Source organism: Perissodus microlepis, chromosome 18, assembly GCF_051167445.1.
Source record: "Perissodus microlepis isolate ML-2025 ecotype Zambia chromosome 18, ASM5116744v1, whole genome shotgun sequence".
NCBI classification, from domain to species: Eukaryota; Metazoa; Chordata; class Actinopteri; order Cichliformes; family Cichlidae; genus Perissodus; species Perissodus microlepis.
In genome coordinates this window covers 3455317-3481852 of record NC_140478.1, presented here as the reverse complement: position 1 = coordinate 3481852, position 26536 = coordinate 3455317, and the positions used below count along the sequence as shown (strand labels likewise).

General features: G+C 39.1%; 1 protein-coding gene across 1 annotated transcript in view; it reads right to left on the bottom strand.

The window, feature by feature from the left end:
• Window positions 1–386: 386 nt before the first annotated feature.
• The window catches only part of pappa2 (pappalysin 2), an 86850-nt gene continuing 60700 nt past the window's right edge, over window positions 387–26536 (bottom strand). The window contains exons 22-27 of the mRNA XM_084912719.1: window positions 25412–25580; window positions 23295–23427; window positions 22884–23005; window positions 17417–17488; window positions 5409–5507; window positions 387–1648 (exon numbers count right to left, since the gene is read on the bottom strand). Coding sequence (XP_084768845.1) covers window positions 1538–1648; window positions 5409–5507; window positions 17417–17488; window positions 22884–23005; window positions 23295–23427; window positions 25412–25580 — 706 coding nt within the window. The 3' untranslated portion in view covers window positions 387–1537. The remainder of the gene's footprint in view (window positions 1649–5408; window positions 5508–17416; window positions 17489–22883; window positions 23006–23294; window positions 23428–25411; window positions 25581–26536) is intronic.

Here is a 26536-nt window from a genome sequence, read left to right as displayed (position 1 = left end):
AGCATAAACACAATGAAGGTGTCCAGTTGAATACTTGAATTAGTGAAAGTGAAGCTGCCTGTGTTGTTTGTCAATCAATTAGGATGAGTTTAAAATCTCTTTATGCTGTTATGAAGTATGAAATTATCCATAGAGCCCAACACTGCTGTCGAACCAGGCTGTAAATATGCTTCCCAGTGGTGTAAAGTTGGGTGGGGAGCCAACCTTAAATAGAAGGACTTAAGTAGTAGAACTGTAGATTTAAATTTTTCATTTTCACTTCCAGGTTGGTGTTTTAATGAACATACTGAATGTACTGTGTTATGTTTGTTAGCTTAGCTGAATAGCACTAAAGGTTTCTATTTGTGGTCAGAGCATCTCATCAATACAACATGTAATTGACAGAATACAAGTCCACAGTTGTAAGGGTCAATATAAAGTTGCTATTTATTTCATAGAATATAAAGTACAGTTTTGTAAAATATGACAAACAAACATGATTATACTTGCTATAGATCCAATATAGTACTGGGGTAGTTTATTATTTCTAGATAATGGACACCAAAAGCTGTCTGACGTAAACACATGCAAGCAGATGTCTGTGCTGAGTGGATGATGCGACCAGGTTTCCCAAAGAAGTCTCCCTCGTTTTGCTTTTCAGTATACATCTTCATGTGCCGATATGTTTCAGTGAGCCCTTGAGCCAGTAATATTTGATGCTGCTGATGTTGTATTTATATAAGTAAACATTCTCTTTTGGGGTTCTTCTTTTTTTGGGAAGCCCTATGCACAAATTGTAACCTACTGATACACGTTTGTAGTAGAAATATTACTGACCTGTGTGGCTAATAGGTGATCTAATACATGTGTTAGGTGATCCAAATATATTAGTCTATATATGTTAGTCTTTACATACATGTATCCACTTAAATTCCTAACGACTACAAGGATCCGAAGCCCGTTCAGGTACAATGACAGCATTTGGGCGGATTCCATGAGGAAACAGGAGATTTTGCCTCGGCATTTTTTAAATACAGTCACTGTAATTGTGTTTTTCCCTCAGTAGCTCTTCCTGTGAGGACTGTGCCTGTACTGGACAGTTTCAGGCACATCCAGTTGTTTTAGTTGTTCACTTTCCCGAGACTAATCATGTCCAGAACAGTACTCGAGTCCATTTACAAAAGTGATTTGATCCAATTATCATGGTTTGAATTTTAGAGGGGACGATAAACTGTTCAGCCAGGCTCTGATGTTGAAAACAGAATTATTTTCACAAATCCAATAGTGAAGATAACCTTTAACTTCTTAACAGGGAGAGAAAACATATTCATGTGTGGATGTTGTTTTGCTGGACACAGGAATTCGAGTTTCAAACCACCATGACTCATATTTAATGCAGCTTTAACAGTAAAATGTCCTTTTATTGTACAAAGTCCGACTTCAATCACAATCGCTGCGTTATAAAATCTTAAAAATGGGATATTCTGTGTTTGTTGTGGTGTATATTCTGTGGTTTGACTCCATTTAACTAAAGTTCAACTTATATCATCCCTCCATCTTATTGCGTCCCTCCTCCCTCCAAGTGCTTGGCTTTGCTCTTGTTCTCTTCTGCATCCGGATCCCGGCAAGTGCATTCATCCTGATTGCAGTCAGCTCCAAATTGAATGACCTGTCAGTAAATAAACACAGCATTCAGTGCGTGGCTTCCCAAAACTGCTATATATCTTTCAGTCTGTGGCTGAAACACACGACATGTGACTTCTCAGTTTGTGTTGTGCGCATTCCAGTTCTTAAAAGATGACTAAATTAAGAAAGCAAACATCCGGTGAGTTTGGTTTTCTCATCAAAGCCCGGTCGTTGCTTAGCTTTAATTCAATCTAAACCTATTCCATTGTAAGTGAAACAAAAAGCATAGAAACGAATTCTGAAAAAGCAGTGGGATAGGAAGAACTATTACATCAGAACTTTGAGTGAAAGCAGAGTTATTGAGAAGGCCTCTCGGTAGGGTTGTTACATTTCAACTGTAGCAAAGAGCACAACTGTGAATGGCAAAAACAGACAATAAAGTATCAATTTGCTTGAACTGACCTAGCAGCATTGTGTTTGTGCTGAAAGCTAAGCACCCCTTAGTACTTGCTGCATTTCTTCACAGTTTCGAAGAGCGCTCCAACAGCCCCCCTGAGGCCGATAAAGCGCATGTCCTTGAGGGTCTTTGGGGGGGGGATGGGAAAGGAGGGCAGAACGCACCGCCATGGAGGTGAACGGATGAACACATGTTAAGAATCAACAACGAGAGGCTGCCAGCTCTTGTCTAGGAAGCGAGCCATCACCACAGGTTGCAAAATAAACTCTGGTGCCCCGTGAAGCAGTCTGTTGCAAGAAATGTAAACATTCGCTCTCAGAGAGGAGGAGTGAGAGGAAGGCTGAGCGAAAGAAGGCAGGGGAGAGAAAAGTGTAGCAGACAGAGGGAGAAAATGAGCAAAGGTAAGAAGGAGAGTTGTAGGTAGCAGTTTGTCAGCCTTCACTGCTGACTGCACCTATTTCTGGACCCTGGCGGCAGGGTGATACTTTCGCTGAGGGCTCTCAAAGCGCTGCACAAGAGCAAGCTTCACTTCAAATGCCAGCACTCGCATTTAAGCCGGGCTGGCACGGCCATTAAATGTTTCCCTAACAGCTTCATCTTGACAGAAAGAAAGCCTAACAAGCTCTGGATGGAGAGAATGAGCCTGTTTTTTGTTTTTTTTACTTCATCCACACAAACAAAAGCCAAGTCTGTGTTTGAGAGATGCCTCCTGCTGTTTTGCCGAAACCCGCGTGACGAAAACGTTTCGTGTAGCAGCCCCACAGCCCTTACTGGTTAGGCCACTTGTTGGACAAAAACAGACACTCCTGTTAAATTAACGGAAGCGTGAGTGTTTCGACAGATGACGTGGCAGCTCACATCATAACTTTTCCCTTTTGGCCAATCATTCAGTCTTACCTGATTCATCTCTCAAGTATTCCAGCTCCTTGAAAAGGAGTCAGCTGGCCCCACTAGGGCTGTGCGTTATGACCAAAACCTCATATCCCGATATTAAGACATCATAACGATATAAATCACAAAAATGTAACATTTTTTGTACATTCTGTGAATCTCGGGCAGCTCGACTTGCGTGAAGTGTTTCCAGCTGCGCGTCCTGTAGCTGGAGTCGAGTGTTTTAACCGATGCATGAAACTATATATTTTTAGACATAAGTTGTAAGGGCCGCAGTTTTCTTTGTGAGTATTTATTACACGGCGTGCTGCGGGGAAAAGCCTGTTCTAACGTTTGAGTCTAAGGTTTATTTTTTAGCACCTGGCGGCTCTTTTTTGCTTCTCATCCGTAAACACTCTGCATCTTTCACGTGATTCGGTTTATTTTGAAAAGTCTCAACAGGATCTTGAGCTTTATTGTGAAAGGTTTATGTGGAACAAGCGGACACGCGGTGGTGTTACCGTCGTTGTTGCTAACGACAACGCATAAAAACAAACGCTTGTCTGTCTGTAGTGTGGTTGTATTAAATATAAGAGAAAGAGAGAACTTTAGGAAATGAATATAGCCACTACAGTGACCATCAAAATAATGAAAAAATATTGCCAAAAACAGTTTATTTTGCGACACCACGAAATAAACGATAGCGTGAAATGAAACGATAGATGTTTTTATATCGTCATCCGATATATATTGTTATATCGAACAGCCCTAGGCCCCACGGGATAAAACCAAACAACATCACATATGACTATTGACTCAAAATATATCAAGTATTTCAGATATGCACAGTGGCCACAGTTGCAGAACAATCTAAACATTATCAACATTATCTGTTTATGTTTAATGATTAATAATACTGAAATGTCATGAACGTCCAGGCTTTTTGTGTGTGGCGGCAGTGAAAATAAGCAATGTGGGTCACGCTGTGTTAAAAACCTGTAATTGCCTACACCTGCATACATCGAGCCCCATAGAAACAGAGAGTTCTGGAAAAAGGCTGAGCCTTCATTACCCCCCCTCTTGCTCCATCACCCTGCTGGAGCCGCGGCAGTCAGGATGCACACTCTCATGGCTGTTTAGTTCACTTCCTTGAAACGACCCCCGCTTGCTGAGTTGCTGTTTTACAGTGGCCGAGGAAACCGCAGACCGTCAGACACCTCGCTGCTCCCACACTTATACCCTCCACCTCTCCCTTCCCCTGTAAAAGAGCAGTTAGTGGCAGTCTGGCAGCTCATTTATTATGACGGCAGCTGCAGACTCGCTGAACTCCTCCATTTAAGAAGGAGCTGCCAGTGAGTCATGGCGTGCTGCGGACATAAAGGAGACAGCGGAGGTTCAGCCAACTGTAGGCCATATGAATTAACAGGCAGGGCCCCCTCAAAGAGTGTCAGGAATATGTGGCTTTACAGTAGCCAAACAGAGTATATTTGACGGTGGTGGGAGAGCTGGGGAGTAAGTGACTTCCTAAATGTCAACAGGGGAGAGAAGTTCTCATGAAAGCACAGAAAAATAGGGGGAAAAAGATGTGTTTATGTGGCCTGGTTTCCACCACAGGCTGACCTGGGCTAACTCATTATTATTCATACCATTCCTCTTAGCCACTTAATATATACAGCAATCATTTAGCGCAATTAGTGTAACGCGATACGTTTGCATCTCGTAACAAGCATGAGCGAGCTGTCACCAGGGAAAGTATGTTTGGATGAATAAACAAAGACGGCCAGCGTGTTCCTCAAATAGAGGGACGTGCTGGGGATCCTTTGCAAGCCCAACAGAAAATTCCATTTTAAAATACCATCTATGTTACACGCCTGCATCACACATTAAAATTGAAACCAGAGACGTTTACATTCAGAGCTTATTTTGGAACACAGCTTAAATAATACAGTGAGATTTGCACTTCATGCCCAAGTCTGTGCCGACGTCCATCGCTTCATGTCGAAGGTGTGAAAACAGCGTAGCAGCGTGATGAAAACCTGCTTATTTACAATTTGACTGGAAAAGCTTGTGCCGCTAGTCTCCTCCGTTGTTTAAAATACAGATGAGGGAGACTAAATAGGCGCAGTCGTTAACAGGAGCAAGAGGAAAGTAGCAGGGATCTGTGCTTGTTTGCTTAGCAGAAGTCTCCTGCACAGTGCTCATGCCAAAAGACACAGATTTCTACTACTGCAAACAGGAATCTGCCTTTGAATCGAGCTTCAGCTTCTAAGCTCCATCTTCATTGAAAATGAGGAAGCCAAATAACACTTTTTTTTGCAGTAGATTGAAGGTTCTGTTTATTAAAAATGACCCAACAAATGATAATAATAATGATAACAATAATAAATAGCATAAACATATCAAACCTGATTGTATCAAAGCAACTGAAATTGATGTGTGTCTCCTTGTGTGGCTCTGGAAAAGTTTGTTTGTGTACCTTCCTGGTGGAGAGTGTAGATGGGCAGCAGTCTCCTCCATCATACTGGCAGTAGGCCCTGTTGTTTATGGTGTCACACCAGCCGTCCCCTCCAAAAGGCTAGACACAAGTTACAAACAAGAAACACTGTTATGGTTGGAGAAATAATCCTTCCCCAAATGTGAATTTTACCTTGCACAACATGAAACACCGGGAATGCCAAAAAAAATGACTCAGCATCTTCCCAGAAAACAGAATTTTACTTAGTGGCACACACTGTCACACAATTAAGTTGTTTGGGACATATTTCCATGAAACAAAATATCAAAGAATCAAAATAAACACTTGTGCTGAATAATCAGAGGCCAATTCAACTTGTATATTCAGGCATACCAGGAAATCCATCTTGTGGTCACTGGCAGCTCTGGCAAAGCTCACGAAACCGGGTAACTAATGAAAGAGGATGATTGCTGTCTACTGACCGAGATAGGTCTGGGTGTTCAGCTCAGTGGACAAGTGGGCATGTGACTGTACCAGCAAAGCACTTCCCAAGGTAGGTTATATAAACCACAGTCACACAAAACATAAAGAAATCTCAATCACAGTTAAAGATGGCTTCTTACGTCAAAGATGATTACATCTGTGGTTACTGAATACAACAGCTAAAGTTCTGTTGATTTAACAGATGCATGACTTCTTGGCTTTGCTGCTATGGAATATGCCATGTGCAAACATTATTAGCTAGCTTAGGTAGGTGACTTTTAGCTGGGCCTTGAGTAAGCAGTCAGCTGGACGCAGGTTAGAATGGTCTGCCTGCATATCTGAATAACAGAAAATCAAAATTAGACTGAACATAGTGTTGGTGGTGGCGTCCAACAATTAAGGTTCAGGCGTGCCATGAGACTTTGTTACAACCATATATATAATGATGAATTGCTCTTTTACCGTCTCAATACTTTGTAGGCACTCAATTCCACTAAAAATAACCCAGAGTTTCTGTCAAACAGAACCTCAGTCCATTCTAACAGTTGGGAATGGTGGGAATTATGAGAGCGTATACAACAAAGTCTCTGATTAACAGCAAGGATATGTCTGTGAAGGTTCTCAGTCATCCAGGTCATCGTAGTCTAAAGAGCTTGGAAAGAAAAGCGTCTGGAATTCTTTAGGTTGCTTGAAGACGTTTCACCTCTCACCCGAGAAGCTTCTTCAGTTCTAAGGTCAAATGGTGGAGAGTCCCAGATTTAAGTCCTAGGGAGTGTCCCCCAAAAGGGTCATGAACCCCCTGTTGATTCTCTGCCTAATCACACGAGTCCAGATGCGAAAACGGACGTAGGTCACATTCGGCCAAGGTTTCGGGTAAACCCGCTGTAAAACCTAGCCCCACCCTATCATGTGATTTCCTTGGCTGGGTTTGTCTTTCTACCTCCTCTTTGACTCCCACCACCCTCTGGAACACAAACTTGGAGTAATCAAGACCTTACAACACCGGGCAGAAAATGTTCCCTCTAAGCCTGAATGAAGGGAAAAAGAGGGAACACACACATGCAAAGGAGGCTCTTAAAACATGTGGCTATCCTAATTGGGCTTTCATCAAGTCAGCAAAGATGCACAGAAAAGAAGATCGGACACCAACTAGGGAGGATAAGAAAGACAGACGCAACAACATTGTCATCTCCTATGTAGCCAACACAGAAGAGCCACCTCCACAGGACAAGACTCGGCGGTCCATCTGCATCTAAAGGACAAAGGTCACTCTTACAAGGATGTTCACATTTTGGACAGAGAGGACAGATGGTTTGAAAGAGGAGAGAGAGAAGCATCTATGTCCCTGACACCGTAACACCCACTCACACCCTGGGCCATCTGACCTCAAGAAATCACATGATAGGGTGGGGCTAGGTTTCACAGCGGGTTCACCCAAAAACCTGGGCTAATTGTGACCTACACCCGTTTTCATACATTGACTCGTGTGATTAGGAAGAGGATCAACAGGGGGTTCATGACCCTTTTGGGGGACACTCCCCCAGGACTTAAATCTAGGACTCTCCACCATTTGACCTTAGAACTGAAGAAGCTTCTCAGATGAGAGGTGAAACGTCTTCAAGCATCTTAAAGAAGTCCAGATGCTTTTCTTTCCAAGCTCTTTAGAACAGCAAGGATACAATAACACATAAACCAAACCACTAACTAGAAGTACAACCCACTGGCTCAAGAAATGGGAGCTGTAGAGAGTACAGCAAAGCAACCTTTTCTAAAAGCATAACCTGGACAGGGGGCGGAGCTGAAGATGCTAAAAAGAGATCTGAACCAAAGGGAACAAGAAAATTGGATTTTGCGAAAGCATATGGAAAGGGTATGGATGCATGTTAGAGGGCACTGTAAAGTAAAATAAATCTCACACAGCATAAGCAAATGCTGCAATGCTACAAACTGGTTGGTAAATGTCCTTGCCTCTTACAATACAATAAAAAAAACTAATGAGATGTCACAGGCTGTTTCACACAGACGGGAAAACGGTTGTGTTGAAATTTTGTGTTTACAGTGCGCAATAACTGTAAAACCACTATAGTAAAGCATGCTAAGCTGTGAGTTTGTCAGAGATTTTATGAAGTGACAAAAAAGCGGTGCCCTCTGTGATCTTCTGTCACCTCTTTGTCCTGTGAAAATTATTGAATAGCATATTAATATTGTATTAAAGCAGTCTGCCCTTGATCTACCACTCTGGCTTCAACATTTATCCGATGCCTGAAAAGCCTTCCTTATAAAGTTGCAGACTCCAAAAATAAGTTTGTTCTTCAGGCAGAACACAATAACATCATTTCGGCGTTAGCCTGGCCTTCCCAAATATGAGTGCAGTCATCTTCAGTTATCTCCAGGCTCCCATTTCTGTTTTCCATGGATGGTGACTTCAAGCCCTTGTTGTTAGATGTGGTTTCTGTTTCATTAGAGTGCAACCTTTTGCATATCTTTGTAGAAACCCTGGCACTACCTTGGTCCATTGGCATAATTTCTCAAGATGACCATTCTTGCGTTGATTACTACAAATAAACTCTTATATAAAGTCACCTTGCATTAATTGTTATTTTGCTAAACAGCAAACCTTGCACTGGCAAGTCGTAGCAATTAAATAATTGTAACTATATGGGAGGGAAAGCTTGATCTCACTTTAAGCGATTTTGATGCGGTCCTAAAGTTACACTACAGTAAATAGGGATATATACCAACATGATAAACACAGCAATATAGCCTTAGAGTACATAAGGTGTGAATGCGGCAGAGATGAGTAAAGTGTTATATCCAGTTTACAGTCCTGCTGAATCACGGTGATGAAGTAAAAATGATGACTACAAAGATTCTTCAAAGCAATTTAGCAATCTAGGTTTGGTTTGACATTGTTGACCTAGGATAAATAAAGTAGATGGACATAATTTGATGACTGATATGCTTTAAGTTACTTAGAATACCTTTTAGTGTAAACAGTTTTTTGCAATGCCTTGGCCAGTGTGTGAGTCCTGCTGGAGAAACTTTGGAGTGGCACGCAATTTTCTGGAATGAAAGTTACACAGAATCTTAAACGCGATGATGAAAGCCTTTTTAATGTTTTCCACTGAACCTTAAGGGCTTGAAGGGCCTGACGTACCAACAATATGAAAATAAGTGCTGAGTGCCAAAGATACTTTTGGTTTCCTCTGATGAGCTGATGGAGATATTTCAAAGACTAACAGTAGACTTTTACCTAACCTGCGCAGGGGGAGAGAGCAGCTGCTGAGAAGATTTCTGGATATTTCTCTTCACTTCAAAGAACTCCCTACTTGACAAATCCCCTTGCCCTTTCTGACTAAATGGCCACGGACAAAAATAAATCTATTTAATTGTTCTGTCTCTAAGTAAATACTTTACCAGTAATTGCACCAGATGTTTCACTAAAATCACAGCTTGTATGTAAATCTCTGAATAACTTTCATGACAAAAAGTTGCTTAGCCTAATGGCAAGTTTAATTTGAAATTTCCAGCTCTGACCTTTATTCTGGATTTTGTCAGCATTCCCATGCTTGTCCTTCCTTGCTGAAAACTGTTTAAATAAGCAGACCCCACACTTTGCCCATATGAGGTTAATTTGGAGGCCAGGGCTCATGCTGAGGTTAATTAGTATTTACATTCCCTTCCAGGCAGAAAATATCTTGTGATCACAAGAAACACACAGACCCAGGAATAATATTAAAACAGCAAGAACCGGCTATCCACTTCAGTCCCGTACGGGTAATTAAAAGGTCAGCTGGTTTGTGTATTATCTTTAACTCCACTCCAATCAGTGTAAAAGAAACAGGCATAAAAAGCAGAAGCAGCCAATCCCAAACCTCACTTACACGAATATTCTGAGTAGTCATCCACACCTGACAAGCTCTTCACCCAAGTTTATATAACACAGGTATGAATTCTAGAAAACACTCTGCTGTCAAGCAGCAGTATATTATATGATTGTTTTTTTTTAATTTTCTACCAGGAATTTATATCCTTCTTTACATGGCCTGACCCCAGTCACTGCACATCCTTCTGAAAACTGTTTCCCCCTTTCTCTTCTCCATATGACTCACTCTGACTAACAGAGAAGAAAAGATTTCTTCTGCCAGGTAGGACAGTTTAAGGAGTTTTACTCTTTGTTTGATGCTTCTTTGGTCTTTGTTTTAAAGGTATGTATATTTGGGAGGTGGCCGTTTTTCTGATGTTAAGATTGTAAAATTCTTTTATACAGCTTTGCTTTAAAAAAAAAAGCGTAAAAGGAAAGTTATTGATTTATTGGTCAATCTATGTCCCTACACTCACCTTTGGTCACAAGCTCTGGGTAGTGACCAACGAATGAAATTAGCTTCGTGAGCTGTCTTTTAGAGACAGGATGAGGAGCTTGGTCATTTTGGATGCTGCTGCTCCTCCACATTGACAGGAACCAGTTGAGGTCGTTCAAACATCTGATTAGATTGCCTTCTAGACATCGCCTAGGGGAAGTATTTTGGGCATGTCCTAACGGGAGGAGAACCCAGGGCAGACTCAGGAGTCACGGGCAAGATTATACTATTAGCTGGCCTGGGAAGGACTCGGTGCCCAGCTGGATCAGGGAAGTCTGAGTTTCTCCGCTTAAACTCCTGCCCCCATGACCCAAACCTGGGTAAGTGGCAGACAATGGATGGATGGATAATTCTATGTAGTGCAACAGGTATTTGATATGTTCATTAAAAAAAAGTATTTTGAGCAGAACGTAGATTATTCTGAAAGATAAGTTTACATGCAGTCCATTTATAATCACATCATTACCACATGTTTAGCTATTACCTGGCAACTGTAAAGAAGCCTGTATATTCCACTGTCACACTTATAGTATAGCTTGCATCTTGCACAGATCATAACACTCATTCACAGTAGGTCTGTCTGTTTATGCAGAACTATTGTTAAATGACAAAAACACAGATATACCTAATCCATGTTTTGCTTAATCATTTAATCCTTCATTAGCTGTACCTTACTACTGATTTTAAAGATACTGTACAGCATTTTATGATGAGATGAAGGGGAGCACTGTGACCATCTACCAAATGTTTTCAGCAGATGGATTCTATCCTCCGTGCCTAAATGCCTTATATGAAGTCATGCATAAGTCAATGCATTTCTCTGGCTGCACACTCTTACTACAGTCTTTGTTCTCATGATCTCGGTGAAGACATGTCTTTTTCTGTGATGTAATCCTTTTATGGGACTGAAAGGTAGATAAAACATTACATAAAACAGTTTTGGTATGGTAGTTGCACGGGATGTCTATGTTGGTTTTAAGAAAGAGTGGAAACAGAGGCAAGGTGCAAAGAGGGTGCAATGGCATCTGGATGAGAGCATAGAGCATATGCAGCACATGTGGTCTGGTATAATTTACAGTGTTGTCATGGAGGAGTGGGCTATAAGCAACTGTTTTGCCTAGCAACATTCACGGGAAGGTGGAAGGGGAAAATGAAGTGCTGGCAGGTGGGAAGAATATTTTAATACCATGAGACATCAACAGTTTATGTGTTCCATCAGTAGTTCCAGCCTTTTCTGAACCAAGAAGGCGAATGCCAAATAAAAACTCTCTGGTTTTATGAATTTAGGTGATTTACTGTCATTGCTACAGTATTCGTGAACTGAAATGCATGCTAAATTGCACATTAAACCACTTTTCAATTAGAATACAAACTACAGGTCACAAGTGTTGCTATAGTTATGCTACAGTGGCCTTAGACACATGGCATCACCTAATCAACTGTGTTGATTATGTCAGCACAAATAAACTACTACTAAATACTAGAGATGGACCGATCCGATATTACGTATCGGTCCGATACTGACCTAAATTACTGGATCGGATATCGGAGAGAAATAAAAAATGTAATCCGATCCATTAAATATCAAAAAAGCACCTCACAAAACTTGCGACACGGCGTAACTCGGCTCATAACCGTTGCACGTCGGAGCAGTGTGGTCACGTGATAGAGCGGCTGTGTGTATTTGTAGCCTGCTAGCAAACATTTCATCTCCGAGGAAGTTATGTCAGAGAGAAGTAAAGCAAGTGTGTAAGTTCATCTCTGAATGTTTGTAAAGCATTCCCGCGTTAAGCTTAACAACCAATATATAGAGCAACTGCCTCTTCCCTCCCTCTCCTGCTGCTACTTCAATCGTGAAACTGCTTAATGATCAGCTGATCGGCTTTTCTGTCGCGAGTCCGTCTCTCTTCTTTGTTTTTGGCCCACTTTGCACCAGAAAGAGGAAACCAGCGGCTGAACAACAGCAGCACTATTAAGCTTGATAAGCTGTTGTTAGAATTTATTTAATATTACTTTCTACACCAGGATCTTTTTCTACATAGCTGGTAACTGTGCAGGGGCGGATCTAGTAAAGTTTAGCCAGGGGGGCCGATAGGGCATGAACAGCGAAAAGGGGGCACAAAAACATACTTTTCCTTCTTATTCTCATTTAAAATATCTAGCTTTTAATTATTTAATAATTATCTGAATCTTACACCCAAAGTTTTAATCTGATGTAAAATATATAGAAGTCCATTACTGTATATAGTAACTGTTAAGTCTAATATACCCTAGTAAGCTGTAGTACTTTTTCCTTTGGGAAAGTACCATCTGTGAATTCTGCAATTCTGTTGAAGAAAGATGTTGAATCTATTTAATTATTCTTGAAAAATAATTTATTTCTGTGAATTTTTTTCACCCTGCATCAAATTAAAGTTGATTACATTGATTAAGCATCATGAGGAAGAGGCTGGTTCCCTATTTTCTTTTGCTGGGAGTTTGCAACCCTATTAGTTAGGTTGCTTAATATTTCTGCTAAGTACTCTTTAAAATACCAGAATAGGGAGGATGGAGTAGGTTTAACTTTATTAGATTGATCAGTGTTGCTGATCTATGAAATATTTTGGGTGCAGTTTTATTTTTTATTTATTTTTTTTTACATACAGGTATAACAGAATAGCTTTAGTGTTGTTGTTGTTTTTTAACTTGAGTATGAACTTATACAAAAAGCAGCAAGATATTAAAAAAACAGTTTTATTGATTGAAAAACACACTATATCGGATTCATATCGGTATCGGCAGATATCCAAATTTATGATATCGGTATCGGACATAAAAAAGTGGTATCGTGCCATCTCTACTAAATACTAACCAGTTTGAAAGGTACACTGTTCCAAAAAATAGTAATGTCAAAGTATCTTACTGTATATTTTACAGTTTTGTACTGTCTTTCTAGGATATCATTAAATTTACATAAGTAGACTGTGATATTACATGTCAAAGGTAAAATAACATAACATCACTGTAAATATAGTAAAACACAATTTACTTGTTTTTTAAATATATTTTTTTTGTACATATGGATATTTAGATTGTAAAGATACATTCAGAAATGTATCATAATTTCACAAATATTTGTCTGTTATGTGAGAGAATGATCTGTTAAATTCAAATGTAATACTATGGAAAAATATATAAAATGATCGAAAATTAATGAGAATAATCAATAATTAAAGGAGTATTTGAATTATAATTTTGCTGAAAATTTCATGTCATCTAGGTCTGATTCAATAATTCAGAGGTAACAAGTGAAAATATAATTAATAGGAATTAAAAACTAAAAAAAACATATAAAACATTGCACGGCCACGCTGTGCTAATTATATATTTTAAAAAAATAAATGTAGAGGTAGGAATTGCAATTAATATAAATCTCAAAGTATTCCCAACATTCCTGAACAGAAATAGGCCTTTGCACCTGGGGTGAGGGTGTGGCCATGAAAACAATGTGACATGCCATTGGATGTTGGGACACATAATAACATGACGCTAAGCATCAGCCAATGAATGTGAACTAACAACCACAAGGTCGCGGGTATGGCTGTACTGTAGGAAAACATCCTAATATAAAAGTATTTTACTGCATTTTACAGTTTTGTTCTGTTCTTCTAGAATATCATTAAAGTTACGTAAATAGACTGATTTCACATTTCAAATGTAAATTAACGTTAAATCACTGTAATGCAATAAAACATAATTGTCATGATTATTAAATGTATCTGTCTGTACTTATGCATATTTAGATTGATAATATACATTCACAAATGTATCATGATTTCACAAATATCTATCCGTTATTTGAAAGATCGAACTGTTGAATTCAAATGTAATACTATGGAAAAGTACATAACATGATTCCTATAAGCTTGTTTTACATCACATACGTATTATTATCACTGCTCTTTAGGGCGATTGTGGCTCAAGAGCTGGCAGTTCGCCTTGTGATCAGAAGGTTGCCTGTTCGAGCCCCGGCTCAGACACTCTCGGTATTGTGTCCATGGTCAAGACTCTTCACCTACTGGTGATGGCCAGAGGGGCCGATGGTGCAATATGGCAGCCTCGCCTCTGTCCCAGGGCATGCAATCCATTATTATTTAAACCAACTGTTAACTGTATATTTCTGTACATTTACGTATTATGATTCATATTGCTACATTCATTGACCTTGTTTATAGGTAATTTCATTGTTTGATCACGTTAAAATGTTCCTAATTTGATGTCTAAAAACATTTGGAAAAGGCAGAATCCCATGTAAAATTAGTGCAACAAACTCTATTTTCATTACTGAAAATGACTGTATTTTCATGAGGAAGTTATTTTCTGTTATTTTACGGTAGTATTTTGGCGCCCCAGCTGCCGGAATATTACTGTGTTTTTAAGATTTTTTTTTTTCCCTATTTATAGATAATTTCATTGTTTAATCACATTAACATGTTCCTAATTTAATGTTTAAAATCACTTGAAAAGGTAAGATCCCGTTTAAAATTAGCGCAACAAACTGTATTGTCATTACTGGAAATAACCGTATTTTCATGAGAAAGTTATTTTCTGTTATTTTATGGTATTATTTTGGTGCCCCAGCTGCCGGAATATTACCGTTTTTTTAAGATGTTTTTTTTTAACAGTGTAGAGCACAAGTAAAAACCATGAGAATTAAAAAATAATAACGTTTGGTTCTATATAATTTAAATGGCCAAAATACTACTCCATCAGGATGGCTAATAGTAGCCATTCAGTAAGTTCTGATCCGGATAGGAAAATAATCCTACTAGTTGCAAAAATAAGTGCTACATAGCTACACCGTAAAAAAAAATCCTAAAGAAACAGTAATATCCCGGCAGCTGGGGCGCCAAAATAATACCATAAAATAACAGAAAACTTTCTCATAAAATACGGTTATTTTCAGTAATGACAATACAGTTTGTTGCCCTAATTTTACATGGGATTTTGCCTTTTTCAAGTGCTTTTAAACATTAAATTAGGAACATTTTAATGTGATTAAACAATGAAATTACCTATAAACATGGTCAATGAATGCGGCAATATGAATAATAATACTTAAATGTACAGAAATATACAGTTAACAGTTGGTTTAAATAATAATGGATTGCATTCACATAGTGCTCTTTGAGACCCTCAAAGCGCTTTACAATTCCACTTTATAATTCCCCTCTGGCCATCACCAGTAGGTGAAGTGTCTTGCCCAAGGACACAACGACCAAGAGTGTCCGAGCCGGGGCTCGAACCGCCAACTCTTGAGCCGCAATCGCCCTAAATAACAATAATAATAATAATTATTTGATGTAAAAAAAAAAAGTTTATGAGAATCATTTTATATATTTTTCCATAGCATTACATTTGAATTTAACAGTTCAATCTTTCAAATAACAGACAAATATTTGTGAAATTATGACACATTTGTGAATGTATTTTAACAATCTAAATATGCATATGTACAGACAAATACATTTAAAAAACCAGAAAATTATTTTTGTTTTATTACATTTACAGTGATTTTACCTTAATTTACATTTGAAATGTAAAATCACAGTCTATTTATGTAAATTTAATGATATTCTAGAAGAACAGTACAAAACTGTAAAATACACAGTAGAATACTTTTATATTACAATTTTTTTTACAGTGTAGCTTAAATGAACTACCACATGTAAATTTTACTTTTTGTTGACTTGGACATTTACAGAGCCAGAAAAGTTCCGGTTTTATTGATTTGTCACATTAATGTCAAAGCAGTCGCATTAGTAGCAGCCTCTTGAAATTAAGGACAAAATAGATGCAACAAGTAAAAGAAAATGCTCCGTAATTAACATATTAAAAACCAAATGAAAAAACGTGAATAATCAAAAGGAAGAAGAATGTTACTTTAGGGAATATTTAAAATTGTTTCTGAGTGGTGTAGTTTGGAGATGTGTAAATCTCTGTATTTTTACCAAGGGCATAACATCATGGGGACTATATTTGTGTTGCTGATTCAGTTTGACACGATTACAATCCTTGTTATTAATCTCTGGCTCTCTTCCACAGCATGTCTTTATCCTGTCTTCCTCTCTCACCCCAACTGGTCGCAGCAGATGGCCCCGCCCCTCCCTGAGCCTGGTTCTGCCGGAGGTTTCTTCCTGTTAAAAGGGAGTTTTTCCTTCCCACTGTTGCCAAAGTGCTTGCTCATAGGGGGTCATATGAATGTTGGGTTTTTCTCTGTATGTTTTATTGTAGGGTCTACCTTACAATATAAAGCGCCCTGAGGCAACTGTTGTTGTGATTTGGCGCTGTATAAATAAAATTGAATTGAATTGAATTGAACTATTTGTGCACAATGCTTTGCCTTTTTATTGTATTGAATTCCTAGCCACCAGCATATGACAAAGCCCGCTAAATAATGTACAGTGAAATATTAAAGGTACCCAATTAAATAATTCTGACTAATGTTTTGCAAATATACATAGATTTACTGGAAAATTGTCTTTGTTTTAAAATCCTTGTTGTAGACTGCTTTTAAACTAAGCTTTGAGTCTGCCTAAATAATGACTCTAAATCTAGCATAAGCCAGTGATTAATTTATTTTCCTTTTTCAGATAATCCATTAGGCTTGGCAGGCAATCCACCATTTGGCAATGCCAGGACCCCTTGGAAAAACAAGCTTCTTTGGCCAGATTTGAAAGGGATTCTTGTAAAGTGTGAGAACATCAGTTTCTGCCTGTGATTTGTCATCATGAAAATGAAGCACATCACACACTGGCTCTAGTATCTTGAGTAGTGATGACAACAGGGATACGGCATGTTTTGCTTCATGTTTAGTATTACTGGAAAGCTCCGTCTGAGACAGTAAATTTAATGTGGTTATGCCCAAAAATGTGCAGTTGTTTTTAGGATTTATTAGCCCATATCTCAGCACTAACGGAGTGCTGAGATATGGGCAAAACCAAATGAGATCCTTCTGATATTTACACTTTCATAGCATGTGAAAGCACATTTGAGACGCACTATGTCCAGATAGAATTTCACTGATACTTTACCAAAGACAACTGTGTGTAATAGAATTATGCACAGTAGATTGGAGGAAAAAGAAAAGAGTTACTTCAAATGTCCAAGTTTAATTCAGAACTGCTTGGCTGCTTCCAAGCTTACCTCGCAGGACTGGATGCAATGAATGTGTTGAGGGTCAGGGTACCACTTCATCATTCCTGTGCAGACTATGCTCTGGGAAACAAAGCACACAACAACACTAGTGAAGCAATGCAGCCACAGGAAATGGATCGCTGCAGTCTTTGCCATAGAAAATAATACTACACTTAGACACAAAAACATTTTTATAGCAATTTTTTTGAGTTTCAGTTGACCTCCAAAGGAAGGGCGTCAGTGAGTGTCTGATACACATTTTGAATATGAAAACCACTTTGTTGTCTGTTGAGAAGTGCGACTTCTATGACTGAATTTGATGGATCTTGTGGAATGACTATTTAACGGTGATTTTTTGAGACTACTACTATTCAGCGGCATTCCATCAGGGCAAGCAGGGCAGGCAATACTTGACTAGTAAAGCCCTAAATTGGACATAAATTTAACCGGACCCAAGTTAGAGTGTCTCTCTGCTTTTACCTCAAATACAACACTGTCACAATGCTACTGGCATCTTTGCACCATCCTTTACATTACTGCTATGTTGTAGCTGTAGGTGGTTACTGTCTCTTAAGCACACTTAACTCTGCTTCTCTGTGACTCTATTGAAATTTATAGCATAACTAGTTTATTTAATATCAGTATCCATGCCCCGTTAACAATGCCTCATAAACTACAAGACCTTTTTTCTTGTTGTTTGTGCACGTGCATTTTAGATAAGCCTATGTAATATCATGGAAAACTAAGGGGTGACTAGCATGCTAGACAAACTGCTGCTGGCTCTGCTTTCACTGTTCTGAGATCAGTTACTCTTCACATTGTCGGGAGTAAAAGTAAGCATCAGCAAGTAAAAAAGCACCATGTGATTAATAATTTTATCAGTTTTCTCTTACTAACCACCGAAGCCAATGTGTAATGTAGAGAAGCACATTAGCAAAGAAAGCCTTCATGATGGAGATCAGTGCCTGTCGTGCTCAGTTTAATAAAACTATCAAATTGAACTTGTGCAGAACCTCACCAGCACTGTCACGTTAATCCCATGGTTGACCAGCTGTTTCACTAATACACCACCTTTATTTTTCATTGATATTGTATCGGGCTTGGTAACATGACTGTTGTGTTATCAGCGTTATTATGTTGAGAACTGTCTCTCAGCTAAGACTCTTACACTGGAGCACAGAGCTTTACAGCATGTTCTGACATGAAGTCAGTCATCGTCTCTGCTTCCCTTTCCGTAAAAATGACCGCATGTCACTGCAACTATTAGATTATTATTGGATGCCGTCTAAAAAGTTGCGGTTAGATGAGAATTAATCAGTTTTAGAGTGACCAGTAGTTGGCTAAAGCATGACGAAAGGAATCCTACTCGTTAATATTATTTTAGTGTCTTGTGTGCAAAATTTTGCGTTTGACCTATGGATGACTTAAAGAAAGCACAAGAAAACAGCACAGTGTGTAAAACCTGGCCCCTGTGTGCTTACAATGAAATTCCATTCCTAATATTGTAGTCAGATTACAGTTACTGTCTTCGCAGCAAGTCAATTTCCCTCGCTTGCCGTATAAAAATGAATAAAACTACATGTTGCATTCATTCTGACTGGAAGCCATAGATATCCTATTGTTTTCACAGACATGTGCAGTACATTATGAATATTTGTTGTCTTTTTGAAGTATTTGTCATGCGAGAAAAATCATGTTTTTGTACAACTTAAGGAAATGCAAAAGTCAATATTTTGCGGTTAATTTTGGGTGAGGCTGTGGTCTTCTGCCATTTTTTGACCCAAAGAATTTACAAGGTGGTTAGTAGACAGCAGACGGACTAACTAACAAATATGGACAGAGAAAGTGGATACTCCCCTGTGACTTTCTGTGCACCCTGACCCAGCAACGGAGACCTGATTCCGAAGTACTTGAGATAACACAATCCCTCAAAATCACAAGGCAGTGTCAGAGATATGGCGTAAGAAACCAGACCTCAATCCAACTATTTGACCTTGGCAAGGGCGGAAAAACTGGCTGGTGGGCTGACTGACCACCCAAAAGTAAGACGAAACTGGAGCACTGTTTGCAACAGCATTAACGTAGAAGCGACTCCTAAGATTGAGTAACATGACCCGCCTTTGAAGCAAAACAACCCTGTAACTCAGACCCATGAGCTGACATTCCAAGTTTTTTTTTTTCATGGCGACTTGTATACACTGTGTATACACTATGAGAAATATGTGTAACTCCTAAAAGGCTTGACGTCAACTGGAACCTTTACTCTCACTATCTGCCTGCGATTTCCAGTAATCCAACAAGTCCTGAATGATAACGGACACAGTCGCATACACATGTAGTGAATTTTGCTGGGTGATTAGCTGATGCAGCTGGGAATAAAAATGTTTTCTAAAAAACTCCTAAAGATACTATCTTGCCAGTGATTCAATCAGATACCTGATATGAAACACATTAGCTCATTCTATGATGAATTTGGAAAATGTCAGCTGCAGTTTGACAGAGATTAATTTTTAGACACTCTCAGTTACTTACAGACCACTTGAAATGGTTTCTGTTGAAAATTAAACTGATATTTCTGTGTTTTCTTTACTAACTAAACACACTGCAACATATTACTTTTGAGCACATGTTATGGTCTCAATTTAGGACTTTAAATGAACACTTAAAGCCACCAAAAAGATCTCAAATCTAAAATTTCATGACTGAGGAGTTGAAACCTGAATGTAGAAAAAAAAGGGTAATTCCTCTTCAACTATTACTATTTAAAAATGCAAAAATGTATACAAATGTATTGCTTATGATAGCTGCATTGCTTTTTTGGCTACTGTTACTCTGTGTGGGGCCTCGTTGTAGCTGTGTGGGTTCTCTCTGGGTACTAGTTTCCACCCAAAATCCAAAGGCATTCATGTTGCTAGGTTAGGTTTACACCTAACCTAGCAACCCAAATATCACTCAGTGTTTGCTCTGGACTGACGATCTCCAGCGTGTACCACATTTGTTGTAAAATGACAGCTTGGATGCTGACGCTGAACTGGACAAGTGGTTAAAAGAATGGTTGGATGAATAAACTCATATATATCTGCTTATAAATCACAGACCATGTATTTCTTTTTAATACTTTTAAGATTAGGCTTAAAACTTTCCTTTTGGCTAAAGCTGGGCTGGATCAGGTGACGCTGAATCCTCCCTTAGTTATGCTGGTGTAGGCTGTAGGATTCCCATGATGCATTGAGTGTTTCTTCTTCAGTCACTTTCTCACTCACTATGTGTTCATAGACTTCTCTGCACTGAATCATACTTGTTATTAATCTCTGTCTCTCTTCCACAGCATGTCTTTATCCTGTCTTCCTCTCTTACCCCAACCCCCACTCGTGGCAGATGGCCCCGCCCCTCCCTGAGCCTGGTTCTGCCGGAGGTTTCTTCCTGTTAAAAGGGAGTTTTTCCTTCCCACTGTCATCAAAGTGCTTGTTCATAGGGGTCATATGATTGTTGGGTTTTTCTCTGTATGTATTACTGTAAGGTCTACCTTACAATATAAAGCGCCTTGAGGCGACTACTGTTGTGATTTGGCGCTGTGTAAATAAAATAGAATTGAACTGAATATTTGTTTTAGAATATCATTTTCTCAACATACCCATCAGTCTCCTCCACTGATGGGTATGTTTTGCCCAGAGGTACTATTCAAATATTTCCTCTGAGTTATCAATTCTGTCACTAGTTAGCTAACATAAACTAATATAAGTCTATTAGCCGTAACTAACCAACCACACGATGTCATTTTCCTTACTGACAAAAGATGGTGCTAAACATGTTTTAAAAATGTTCAACTTTCAGCACTAACTTCTTAAATCAGTTATATCAGTTAGTTTTTGAGAGCAGGGCTCAATGGTGTATATCAGCCTTTATGTGTTTAGCATCCTGGCGTTCTTTGATTTCATGTTTTGTTTTGTTTTTTTGTTTTTGTATGTGCATTAACACTTACTTACATAAAAGTTCAAAATAAAGATTTGATTGATTGATTGATGATAATAGGGAAGACTATTGTCAAAAAAGCCGATCAAAAATTTGGGTTGCAAGAGTGTGATTTCAAGTATTTAGGTAGCAAAAGACTCTCTGAGGAATCAGAGATATAATATTATCTCTGGACAAGTGACTAACAAGTGAGAAAGAGAAGACATGCGACTTCTGATGCAAAATGTATGGCAGCAAGTGCTCAGCATTTTATTTTCCTTGGCTTCAAACTGTGAACAATCTTAGTTTTGTGCTTATCACTAAAGGTGAATCAGTCTGGAGCAGTAGCTCAGTTTACTTCATGCTTTTGTTAAGTGCACCAGATGTTTGGACACATTATTCATCCTGATGGGTGTTTTTGTGTAAAAATCTCTGCACTGTTTGTCAATGTATCAGCTTTCACGGTGCTCTGGAGTAGTCGCTAGGCAGCAAGTGAGCAAAACAACAGCAGTTTTGTAACACCTACCATGCGCTTCCAAATGGTAGCAAAAACTACAATGTCTTTCTCAGTTGTGGTTATTTTTTACCAATCACAACATGTTATTTTTCACCACATCCAAGCTCATCGCTTATCAAAAAAACCTAGAAACAGCTGCACCCAGTTATGCAAGTTGCAATCACAGTTCAAAATTAATCAATGAACCTTGAAAGTATGAATATTATATATGCATCAAGCGTGAGTCAGGTAAACTGTATCTCAAACCAGCATTTAAGAAACAATAGCTATGCTGTAAAAAATACTGTTATGACATTGAGACAGCAAGAGGGGTGTCACATTTACAAAGGACCTCCTACACTGGGTGGTTATTGGCTGGCTGAGGAAGGGGTTGTCAGCTGATCCAGCTCACCTTGGCCTTCCAGGCTATAAAAGCTGGTTTGGAAGAACTACTAACTTCCACTTTACCTGGCATCAACCTTCCAGTAACAACAAATTTTCTTATTTGAGTAAACTTCTTGTGTGGACTCCCTCTTTGTCACATACCTTGAGCCAGTTTGTGACATCGTGCCAAAGTTTCTACTTTTTCTTGAGAAAATAAACACAATGTCTGAAATATGATGGAAAGGAACTATTTTTAACCCAACATTGTGCATGTTACCATATATTGTTTTGCTGAGCTTGGAAAAACCAAAAAAATCTAGTCACACTAGTCAAGTTATGTAATCTGGGACGTCACTTGGGATCGAGTGGTTCTCTAAGAGGCAGTAGGTAAATCTACGATCCTAGAAATCTATGGTTTGGATCTGGGTTGCTTTGATTTGGAAAATGATGACATGCAAAGTAAAGTACAAACAACTTTTTTCAATTCAGCATTTCGTCATTCATCACAACATTTCAGTACATAGAGGACAAGACCAGAAGATCTCCTGTTTAAGGATGTGGCCACTCCATGTTTGGGTATGTGTTGAACTTTAATTAAAAAACATTCCCCCAGTATACCGATACTCTACTCCAAAGGTATCTCACCTGAACTTTTTTGGGAACCATCCAGTGTTTCAAAGACTTGACTGTAGTACCATTGGGCAGAACCACCGGGTCATGTAGGTCCAAGTCTACAGCCATAATGCATGTTGGGTAGCATTCAGCACCTAAAAAAAAAAGACCCCACACAAATCAAATAACAATAATCCTAATTCAGAACATTTTCTTTCTTTCATGTATTGTTTGACTTAAAGAAATTGTATGTGTTCCACATATTTATCTAATCTTTACTCTTAATTTTGTCAGCATTTTTAAAATGAGAAACACAATAATGTAGAGGTCTAAGAATTATAATAAAGTAGAAAAAATGTAGTGTCCATCCAGATAAGCCAAAACGGATATATATGGTTTCATTTAGTTTCACAGAAAGAATGAAAATCTAAAGGTCACACTCACCAACAGCCATCCCATGGTCACAGCTGTACTCCACAGAGTTGAGATCTGGAGGAGCAGAACAAGATCCCTGGAGATTGGGACACATGACAAATTCTGCTGTCCATTCTCCATCCTTAGTGCAGCGAATTTCAATCTGGAAACAAATACAGGCATTAAAATCCACAATGGAAAGTCTACACTTGTCCCAGTTTGGGCATTTTTGCATGTTTACACATGAATCTCACTATAGCAACAAAATACTTGGTGGAAATACAGGTTCATGGCTGTTTGTAGGAATTTGTAGAAGAAACAAAACTGCATGTGAAATCTGAATTTCAGTTATTCCACAGAGCCGAATCCTAGGAGCGATGTCACATGTAAGCGAAAATGATGTGAGCTTCACCAATCCAAATCAGGATGTTGTAGTGATCTAGCGGGCGATTGTGGCTCAAGAGTTGGCAATTTGTCTTGTATTCGGTAGGTTGCCGGTTCGAGCCCCAGCTCGGACAGTCTCGGTCGTTGTGTCCTTGGGCAAGACACTTCACCCGTTGCCTACTGGTGGTGGTCAGAGGGCCCGGTGGCGCCAGTGTCCGGCAGCCTCTCCTCTGTCAGTGTGCCCCGCTGTGGCTACAATGTAGCTGCCATCACCAGTGTGTGAATGTGTGGATGACTGAACGTGTAAAGTGCTTTGGGGTCCTTAGGGACTAAGTAAAGCGCTATACAAATACAGGCCATTTACCATAAAACAGCGGTCCCCAACCTTTTTTGCGCCACGGACCGGTTCATGTCCGACAATATTTTCACGGCCCTTTCAGGTGTCTCGGATAAATACAACAAAATAAAAGCAGTACCGCTCCCCCCCAAAAAAGAAGATTTATTCATAACACACGGCAAAAGACACAGGGAAACCGAAAAAAAACAACAATGATAAAAAACCTGAAAACCATGAATTTCACACCCGGGCCTCAACTCTCGCAGCCCGGTACCAAATGACTCACAGACCGGTACCGCTCCATGGCCCGGTGGTTGGGGACCGCTGATCTAAAAGATTTACCTTTAAAAAGATAAGAGTCAGTATTAAAATTTAATTTGCTGATTTATTTTGTAATTCACTTTGTGACCATTTTGACTCGTTTAATACGTAATGTTTATTTATTGCCTTTAAACTATTGTTAATAAATTGTTAATTGACAGTCAGTATTGTTAATTAATGCTGATCAGGTTTTTCCAAGTTAATATGTGAACTCTGTGTACATATTTCATAATCAAGGCAGTAAACCTTCTGTATCATTTGTGTTATATGGAATTAGCAGAGGTCAATATTGCAAAAAACGTGAACCAACAGTATTATTAGATTTTAATATTAATGTTGGGGCAGTATCCGTTTTTCTCTGCAAGATATGAGTCTTTTTGTCTGTTGTGTTTTATATTTGTTATTTGCTGTCTTTCTCATTGTTTATGCCCGTGTAGATTACATGCACTTAATCCCGTCTTTCTCTTAGTCATCACCAAAGTGGATCTTTTTTAATCTCCTGTGTGAATCTGCACCTTCCTATATGAAAAACTTTAATTGCTTTTTAGAATAATTATTTTGTGTTAAGTGTGTTTTCTATTTAAAAAAGCATTGTTTGTTCAGAGCATTCAGAGTTGGTTTGACCATGAAACTGTCCACAGTCTGGACTCCTGCTGGCAGGACACATTTTTAAACATTTACAATGACAGCCATTGTTGAGGTTTTGTCACACTTCACTTACCCTGCATAAGAGCTCCTGGGTGACCCCAAAATGATTCCTCTAGACGTCTGGGGCAATACGTATATGTCAAGGTGTAACTAATGCATTAGCCATGAACACTGCCATTGCAGTTACTGTACCATGTTAGGAGTCAGGCATTGTGTGATTTGTGAAACTGACTTGTACAGCATGACTTGGAGTAGAGGTGTTAGACCACTTTTTTCTTCGGCTTTTTGACAAAACATTTAATAACATGCAGCTTAGCGAACTCAACTGACACTCAGAATCACTCTCCTTGTGATCGATCTAAAAGCGTTTTGATAGTCATGATTGTGCTCAGAACACTTCTGTACAAGTACAAGCACTTTGAGGTGTTAAATAAATTAACAGCAGTTGAAACCTTACATTTTTTGTTGTGTCCGAGCACTGAAGGGTGCAAACGGTGTCATAGTACAGGCCATTGGTGCAGGTGTACATGCCCTGGAATAGATCAGGTGGGGCCGGGCACGATATCGGCTCGCAGCCAGTTTCCTCCCACTGCCCTCCTTCCAGACACTCTAACTTGAAGTGCTTCCTGGAGACAACAGGTAATACACACATCTCTCAATGACCCGAATTATCACAAGACCTCATCCAGTTTAACACACACTGCTGTTTTGCGTGAAGCTATAAGGAAGGTTTACAAATAAGACAACTGAACACATTACATGGAAAAATGTTGGGATGTACTGAAGCACGTGTTGTAAGAAACGCTGAACACACAACAGTGTCCGTTCTACAGTAAACAATATTTCCTGTGTGCTGCATGTTGGGTGTAAATGCAGCAGTGTGTGTTATAATATTTATGTGGGTACATCTGTCAAAGGTAAAAGTAAAAAGCCTGTTTAAAGCTCTTTAATAGCGGCTGCCTTTTACTTTCACATGCTGAACTAATAAAGCATCAGGGGTTATTAAAATGTTTACTCATGTCGGAGGAAGCATAACTCATAAAGACACCCAGCTGCAAATGGAACTTCCAAATAAAAAGTTGTTCATTGGATTGCAAAGAAATTTAGGGTAAAATCCATCCATTCATCTACCCATCCATCCATTTTCTTGTACTGATCCAATCTAAATGTCATAGAGCGAGAGGCGGGGCACATCCTGGACAGGCTAACGGATCCCACTCAGATTCATATCTGTGGTGAATTTAGAATCACTAATTTAGGTGAGAGAAAAAATGTTTAAAATACAAGCTTTCTATGATATCAAATAGCCTTTCTGTATGGTATTTATTAATCTGCTTTCAAATACAAGACCATCCTGACCCCCCAACGCCGTCTGAAATGTGTGAAGAAAGCCGACTCCCGAAGGAGGACATAAACTTACGCCACAGGGTGCATCTCCTGTTAGGAGACCCTCATTTCATTATAAACATGGGATCTGTTTTCAGTAATGAGCAGTTACTTGGGGAATACAACTGGCAAAGGAATGACGAGGCCCAGTTAGCAGCAGTACATATTTTATTGGACCCTAATGTGAGTTTGTTCC